This window comes from Lynx rufus, unplaced genomic scaffold (assembly GCF_022079265.1).
Source record: "Lynx rufus isolate CCGP_SWC_20201006 ecotype Redwood Valley unplaced genomic scaffold, mLynRuf1.p SCAF_3, whole genome shotgun sequence".
NCBI lineage: Eukaryota > Metazoa > Chordata > Mammalia > Carnivora > Felidae > Lynx > Lynx rufus.
Genome location: NW_025814845.1, coordinates 82,646,467 through 82,655,405, shown reverse-complemented (window position 1 = coordinate 82,655,405; position 8,939 = coordinate 82,646,467). Strand labels below are relative to the sequence as shown.

The following is an 8,939-nucleotide window of genomic DNA, read 5'->3' as shown; positions in this document are numbered from 1 at the left end:
CCTCAGTAACATAACAAGAGACACCTTTGTCACTCTCATAACTTAGGAAATTCCAAGGTTTTAGGAGCTGTGTGCCAGAAACGGGAATGAAGACCAAGAACATATTTCTTATTTTAAATGACACTATCAATCTAGTCTTGAAGCCAAGACTACACTGTATGTTAGCTAACTGGGAGAATAAAAAAAAATCATTATCACACGTGCCACGTGAGGCAGCTCTCTGCTCACCACAGAGTCTGGTACCTAACGCTACTGTTCAGCAGGGTTTCTCTCCTCACCATCAAGCACAGATGACTTTATCACCCATCCAGACTCTGACTCTCCACACTCAGCTGCCTCTCTGTCCCTCAACCCGTGTATTCCCTCCTGTCTTTGCTCTGGCTCTGAGACACCACACTAAGCCACCGTGGATGCACTCAGTCTTCTAGACTGGGCTCTGACAAACTGTGCTGGGACGAATGCTCCCCTCATCATACCTGGGTGCTGACATTCTGTGCTGGAGTGCATGCACATATTCTTGCCCCATTAGGGATGCATCTTCTGATTTTCCACGTTCCTTTCACCATCTGGATACGTGTGTCAGCCTGCGTGGGCTCTAACTGCCCGCACTAAGTTTCCCTCCTTGTTGGATATCCTTCTTTTCTTGTTCAGGTTCCAACACCCCTCTCTGGGCCACTGTGACTGCCCTCCACACAGATACCATTTACCATGCTATGCTCCACCTCATGGCTTTAAGACTGGAGGGAGCAGAAGAGAAGGGAAGGGGAAGAAGGGAATGGGTTGTGCTATCGCTTCAATTTGCTTATTCGTCCTTCTGCGGGGAAATGAATGCATGAGAAAGTTTAAAAGATGCCCATTTGCTCCTTATTTGCAAAAGTAACAAAAGACGTGGACTGAGAAAAATTTGAAGCTATTAGAAAAAGTAAGACTTGACTTTAAATATCGTTTCCACTGGAGAATTGAACTTGTATTTCTCTTATAGGTGTTTCATGTTTTGTTCTGATAGATGACTCCTAAATTAGACATTTATAAATAAGGCTGGAATGGATACTTGTTCTTCTGTCCTAACTTTCTTGTTTCATAGATGAGGGAATTGAACCTACCACCAAGTTTCTCAGGTGACATTGTCTGGAAGAGAAAGCATCGTTCAAGATCCTGGCTGGTGTTCCCGGCATTCTCCCCTAAACATTATCATTTAAAATTATTTAAACTTTAAGGCAAATTTCTGAAAGAAATTATAGTTTATAGCATTCCATTTTATATTTTAAACTGGAAGTCCTTTTTTCAGTAATGATATGGCTGACACAATGTCATATTTTGGTCCCTAAAACATTATCTGAGTAGTACTTTGGTGATTATGTTTCATTAGAGTGGAAAATCTAGAAATTAGCCTTACCAATTTGGTAGTTAGTAACTCGTAATTTTCTGAATGTCCTGTCTTAATTGCATGCCTAAATTATGTTAGCTGTATTTGGTAAAGTTGTCAAGCAAGTTGATTATTATTTTTTTAATTTGTTGTCTTTTGGGGTTGATGGGTAGGTAAAATATATGTACAGAGACATGAATGACTAATATAAAAATTTCATTTAAAAAATCCATAATACAAAATTTGTATTATTATTATTTTAGAGAGAGAGAAAGAGAGAGAGAGAGAGAGAGAGAGAGAGAGAGAGAGAGAATGTGCATGTGTAAGTAGGGGAGGGGCTGAAGGAAAAGGAGAGAGAATCTTAAGCAGGCCTCATGCTTAGCATAGAGCCCACCTGGGGTTTGATCCCATGACCTTGGGATCATGACCTGAGTTGAAATCAAGGGTTGGACGCTTAACCAACTGAGCCACTCAGGCACCCCTAAATTTTATGTTACTTAAAGCGTATTTATATTTATGGAAAATCTAACATCTTATCAATGTTGCAGTTCAAGCTGGGAATGAACAACTTGGGTGTGGATAAACGATCTAGAGCATTCATTAATTTCTAAGAATCACCTTGAGTCATTGAGGCCAAAGGAAAAAATAGGCAGCAAACTACACTTAAGAACCCAATAAAAATTGAGCACCTGAGTGGCTCAGTCAGTTAAGCCTCTGACCCTTGATTGTGGTTTAGGTCGTGGGCTTGTGAGTTTGAGCCCCACATAAGGCTTCATGCTGAGGGTGAGGACCCTCCTTGAGATTCTCTCTTTCTCTCTCTCTGCCCCTCCCCACTCTCTCTCTGAATAGATAAACTTTTTTTTTTTTTTGAGAATCCGATAAAAATCTTGAAGAATCCCATCATCTGTGTAATTTAAGAGCTTAACTATGATGAATTTACTTCTGGTCCTTGGGTGAAATATTTGCCCTTCTGTAATTTCACAAATTATTACTAACAAATGTTAGATTTTTATAATGGAAAGGGACACAGCAGCAGGATCATTTTGCTGATATTCCTCTGAGGCAGGAATCTGTCTACCACTTACCTGTGCGTTCGAAACACCTTCAATTGTGGAGCAATCACTACCCCCCAAGCATTTGTGCTTTATATTTCACAGAAACCGTCCTCCTGGTAATTTTGCCCTGTTACTGCTGCCTTCTGCTCTCTGTAGTTAGAATACAGTTAAACATTTTCCATATGATAGCTCTTCAGTTATGTCCACCCAAATCCTCATCCTTCTGGAATTTTCTCTCTGTGTCTCTGTTTTTCTCATTCACATCTAAGTTTCTCATGGGAGAGGAGATTTTGTCCCATTCCTCATCTCCTTGCCTTTTTCTGCCCTTAGGGTCTCCTAAGATCTGATTTAAGAGGCTGTGCACTCCCCCGTGAAAGGCAAGAACACTATGAATTCTTCGTATTGTACTTAGCCATGTAGCAGGGAATCAAGGTTTACTTTATTTCTGGACAGTTATATCCACCAGACACAACCTTTGTCCCCAAACACCGCCTTCACTTTGCACAAACTTGTTGACCTCACACCTAAGTCAGCTTTTCTTGAACCCTCATTTGAACAAACAAACATTCATTCTGATCTGCGGATATCCTGTGCGGCGTCAGGAAGGGCCGGCTTGGGCAGTGCAAGCTCAGTTAGCCTGCCACCACGCTGGAGATTTGGTTTCCTTTTTTCCTCCGGAGTTTACGAAGTGAGACAAAAAAGCAATTCCTGCTAACCTCTTAGACAATGCATGGGGCTCTTGACTCTATTCCAGGAAGTCGGTTTCATCAAGGTAACAGATCACCGAGACCCGAAAGGAGGCTGGGGACGCCGACAGGGACGTGGCATTCAGGTAACCCCCCAGGGTGCGGGTGGGGAGCCGGGTCGGACGAGGAATGCGCAGTGCACACGAAGAGGAAAGGCCAGCGGCCCTGCGCCCCGGCGTGGACGAGCGCGGGAGTTCAGGCTAGGGGAGGGTGTGTGTGTGTCACCACGTGCTAGAGAGGAGGGGACAGGGCCCGCCTCTTATCTGTCTGTAAAGGGCGCAGGGCCGATCTCGGAGTTTCAGAGCTGACTAGCCAGAGACAGTGTTGAGAGAGAAAGAGAGAAAGAAAGAGACTGAGACTCACGTGGACACACACAGAGACGCAGATACAGAAACAGACAGGCGAGGTGAGAGGTTAGCAGGCTAGTTTGCCAAGCCCAGAGAAGAGATCTGGGAGAGGGAGGGTCCCGTTTAGACGCAAAGCCCAGGACTTCGAAGGGGCTGTTTCCTGCAGCTCCTTGGGGACTGCCCGTCTCACCCCTTCCAAGTTTCCTCTACGGGAATTTAGCAGCAAGACAGGAAGAGGAGGTGGGGTTCTACCGTGCGAGTGGTTTTAGTTCTTCCTAAGCAATTGCTTGGTTTGGGGCTTTATATCCGGGAGGAGCGTGTCACCACACTATGCAAATCCTGGGACATTTGCAAACCCGGCTCCGGGGCAGTTGGCCCCACGCCCGGCCGGGCCTTCGAGGGCTCGGGCCACACAGTGCTCCAGGGGTTGGCCGGCGGTGGCCCGCTGGCCTTTATCTCTGTCCCCCTTTGTCCTCTTTATCTTAGGCTCTCCAGGAGGCCCGGGGGCCCGCTGTGCCTATCGCTCCCCGCCCCCCGGCTGCACCGCCACTTCAATGCCCCGCAGGTCGCGGGCTGCGGCTCTTCCCAAGGCGGCGGAGGACCAGGGGCGCCCGCGTCACGGCTGACTCGGACCCGCGCCGACAACTGAACCGCGCGCGGGCTCTTGGGCACCCGCGCAGGTGCGCCCAGCGCGTCCCCGTGCGCTCCAGCCCGTTTCAGGCCCTCGAAAGGCAGCCCCGGCCAGGATGGCCCCGGGCCGGGCGGTGGCTGGGCTCCTGCTGCTGGCGGCCGCGGGCATCGGAGGGACGGCGGCGGGGCCCGGGCTCGCCTTCAGCGAGGATGTACTGAGCCTGTTCGGCGCGAATCGCAGCCTGTCGGCGGCGCAGCTCGCGCGCCTGCTGGAGCAGCTGGGAGCCGCCCCCGCGGAAGGTGTCGCGGAGCCCGGGCAGCTGCACTTCAATCAGGTACGGCCCTTCCAGTGTCCGCGGACACCCATGGATTTCCATTTGTGTAGGAACGCTGTTTATTTGGGAAGAGCGAGGGAGGAAGACTTTCGGGGCATTTTTCAAGTGCGGGGCGGTATCTGATTGGCGGCACTTAATTTTCACTCCACTGGGCTTCTCGAACCAGGGTTAAAGGGCTGGTGTTGTTGAGGGAGCCAGAAATTGCAGTTTTACTCCTGATGAGCTGCGAGGTCAGACGCTTGTGGTCATAACATTTTATAGAAAAGTTTATGAAGTAGTCGAGGGCGGGAAGCACCTTTATGAGATGCTTTTGAGATTGGAACGGCGTACTTAAGTCTTCCCAGCAAAGATAGTGGCTCACCTGGCACCCTCATTAACAGTTGCTTGGTGCACCCTCATCTAACAGCTAAGAACTGCTGACGAGACACTTTGTAGTTGTCTTTCCTATGTAGGTTTCATGAGGCCTCCAGAGCTGAAGGGTCTGTTGTACAGAGATAGGGAAACCAATGAGGGCTTGACCAAGATCGTATACCCAGTTGGTGCCGGAACTGGATTGAGTTTTAGTTTTCAGTCATTTGTCAGGTCAAGCGTTTGATTCTAATATTCGTTCAAAATAAAAAATATATATATTTCTTAGTACATATACAGTATTAGCTAGGCATTTGGTAATGTCTTCGATTTAAGGACAGCTATGAGCTACCTAGGAGAATTTTAAGATCATGCCTATTAGTAAATTTCAAAAAGGATGCTGTTGTAGATTCCTAGTCACTTCCATGATAAATGTTCTATGATTATTTCTTAAAACCGTGAGGTAGGCAAAGGGTGCTTTTAGCATCCTCCCCAAACTCCTCCCCACTTCTAAAAATTCAGTTAACTCAGTGCCTTGCTTTTTTTCCCCTTCTGCTCTTGTTCCACTAACAACTGAGGATGAATAGCAGTGTGCAGTATTTTGCCTAGTGTTTGTCACTTATGGGCAGTGTTAGTTTGTGTTACAAAAAGTTTTTGTGTTCTGAGATGTTTAGGAAATACTGCATACTATGTATTCTCCACTCTTGGGAATTTAGCATTTTCCAATGTATCTAATTTTGGATGTCAGATAGGGAAACTTTAATCAAGTAAAATCCTTGCTAATACCACTATAGGTAGGTTTGCATTCTTTTTTATTAGATATATCTTTCCTCAATTAAAACATACAATATTCAAGAAGTAGAACTTTCTGGTGCCATGGGGTATCAGAGGGCGGCCTGCCTTTGACCATGAAGCGTTTTGTGGTCCGTTTACCTATGTTCTTTAGTAAACTATATATAGTTCCATTTCTGGCATGACATTACATTTGGTTTAGTGTCTGAGAACTTACATGTTGGAAAATTGAAATGCCTCCATAGTATATAGATATTTCAGAAAATAAAGCAAACACCTTCCTCAGTACTTTTTGTCTAGTTGCAGTCTCTTCTTTTCAATTAGGGGAAACAGCTGACTAAAGTATTTCTAGGTAGGAGTAGGAGTGGTGGGTCATATGCTTAGAAAGAAGCTTCAGGATTTCACTTGCAGCTGCATATCTGTGGCCCACACATTGTTTTGATTTAAATTATCTCCTTATCTTGTAGTGTCTGGAGGTGTAGATGAATTATAAAGTGACAAAAGACCCCTGAGCCATCTGTTGGCAAAGACACTGGAAAATATGCCTAGATTATTTAGGAAAATCAGTTAACTTTATTAGCAGTATGATCCCAGTTTATGAGTAAGTCGGATGCCTCAATAAGTAAATTATATGTACATTGACACCTTGTTTTTTGTTTCCATGTTTGCATATTTAACTACCTTCATTATGGCCTTCGTGGGCATCAAAAAGAGACATGAAGAAGCCCGTAATTACTTTGGAAACAAAGGGAAGCTGAGGAAGGTTTATCATGTAGTCAGGCCTAACACACATCAACTTGATGTTCTAAAAAGTCCTAAAGAAAACAATAGTCATCCGTTAAATGGTGACAGATGAAATGCCATTCCTGAGAATCTGTTAATCTGCTGGCATTCATATCCATTCTAGCAGGACACCATCCAGTCTGGAACAAAAGTTAGAGCCATTAATATCTCTGTCTTAAAGAATGTATCTTCAGTTTCCTCACCTACAATGAAGTAGAATAAATAATACATGAACCTGTTGTGAGAAGCTTGACTTTCTGACTTTGAAAAAGGCTGAGAAAATAGAATTTATTTTGATGAGCCAGGGATTTATTCAGTCTTCTAAGAGATTTATTTACAAATGGCATTGCTCTTTGGATGGGGGCTGTGATGTTTCTTAGGTAGGCTTTTCTCAAGTCATAGACTACTGTATGCTGGAGGTTGGTTAGACAATTTTGGAAGGTTTTCTAATATTTTTTCCCACATCCTTAAGTACTATTAAATTAAGTTGTTGCTTTGGGAGACCAAAGTGATCTGAGTTTAAACTGGAGACAATGGAACAATTGAGTTTCTCCTTCTGCTGCTTATGGTTACTGGGGGTATAAAGAGCAGGTGGAATAGGCAACCCAGACAGTGAGGGGAGGGACCTGGGACATGAATGAGTCTCTGGAGCTCCATGACTGGGTGTAAGTCTGATCTATCTCGGGGAGTTCCTACAATAAACAAGGGCACCCCAAGGGGCGCCTGGGTGGCTTAGTCGGTTAAGTGTCCGACTCTTGATTTCGGCTCAGGTCATGATCTCACAGTTGGTGAGATCCAGCCCCATATCTGGCCCCATGCAGGGTGTGGAGCCTGCTTGGGATTTTCTCTCTCTTCTCTTTCTCTCTCTCTTCCTCTCCCTTCTACCCTTCCTCCAGTCTCTCTCACTTTCTCTCTCAAAAAAAAAAAAATACACAAAACTATCCCCCCCCAAAAAAGCAGGGGCACCCCAACTGAATGAATATCCTGGGTGATTTGATTTAGGGGATTTAAGAATGGCCTTAGTGGGACCTTTTCTTTGTTTCAGTGTTGACTCTCATTCTCCAGGTGTTCTTTTCTTTTAATTTTCTCTTCAAAAAAACCTCACCTCCTAGTTCTTAGCTGTAGATACTACCTAAACAGCATGATAAAAAGGAAGACTCTCATCCTCCAAATGATAACACTAAGCTTCAGGAAATGACTGTTTTCAGATAAATCAGTCACCCAGGGAGGGATAGTAGGAGTGTTGGAAACGAAGGAGTGGGTGTGGGACTTTGGCATGTGAGGTGAACTTGTTTCATCCATCACTCAACCTTATGTTTTACTTCTCTCTCTTAACTTTTTGTTTTTTTTCTCACAGAAAACTCCCACTTTTATTTTTCCTTTCACATTCCTACACCTAGTTGCCTGAACCTTGTTTGTTTTTGTATTTAAACAAATATTTTTTAATGTTTTATTTATTTTTGAGGAAGAGAGAGAGACAGAGTACGAGCAGGGGAGGGGCAGAGAGAGAGGGAGACACAGAATCTGAAGCAGGCTGCAGGCTCCGAGCTGTTAGCACAGAGCCCCATGCGGGGCTCGAATTCATGAACTACGAGATCATAACCAGAGTGGAAATCAGACGCTTAACAGACTGAGCCATCCAGAAGCCCCTTGTTTTTTATTTTAGATGTTTATTTATTTATTTTGAGAGAGAGGGCGAGCTCCAGCATGCAAGCGGGGGGAGGGGGGGGACAGAGAGTGAGGGGGAGAGAATCCCAAGCAGGCTCCATTCCTAGTAGTGGTTAGATTCTGCAAACTTCGAGATCATGACCTGAGACGAAATCAAGAGTCAGATCCTTAACCCACTGAACCACCCAGATGCCCCCCTGAACTTTGTTTTTAAGCCTTTTCCAATTCGTATACAATCTTCCTAATGAAACACTTGGAGTATGCATCTCTCCTTTCAAAACTCAGCCATGAGCCTTCTCTTTGCTGGTGAAGTTTAAATCCTGAGCCTGGCATTCAAGGCCCTGTGCCTCTAGGTTGGCCCTGAGATGTCATCCTACCTCTCTAGACCTGGCACTCACTTAACTAAACTAGTCACTCTTCTGTGAATTCACTTGAAACTTTTGCACAGCCACTTCCTAGCTAATTATCTTCCTTGTACCCTTCCTGTTTCCAACTAGGAAGTCCTTCTTTTCCTTGAATTACCCTATCAAAATCATATGTTCTTAAAAGCCTAGCTGAACTCCTCCATAAAACCTCTCTGGGGCATCACAGCCAGCACTGATTCACTGATTTCTCTCTTTTTTGAATTCCTGAAATAGTTTTTTTTTTATGCTAATTACATTTAACTCTTCATGTGTTTAACAGATGTCTTGAATGACTACTATACTTTAATTAGGGTGGTCATTTTTAAAGTAAAAATCTGATCATATCACTCATCTTACTAAAACAATTAAATTCCTTCAAGATAAACTTCAAACACTTTAATGTGGCTTAACCCCTTTTATGATCTGGTTCCTGTGTATTTCTCAAGGCTTGTCCTTTGCCGCTAT

General features: G+C 44.5%; 1 protein-coding gene across 1 annotated transcript in view; it reads left to right on the top strand.

Annotated features, from left to right (window-relative positions):
• Window positions 1-3,523: 3,523 nt before the first annotated feature.
• Window positions 3,524-8,939, top strand: part of SLC39A8 (solute carrier family 39 member 8) — a 78,632-nt gene continuing 73,216 nt past the window's right edge. Inside the window, exons 1-2 of the mRNA XM_047091244.1 lie at window positions 3,524-3,573; window positions 4,001-4,479. Of these exons, the coding sequence (XP_046947200.1) occupies window positions 4,261-4,479 (219 nt within the window). The 5' untranslated portion in view covers window positions 3,524-3,573; window positions 4,001-4,260. The remainder of the gene's footprint in view (window positions 3,574-4,000; window positions 4,480-8,939) is intronic.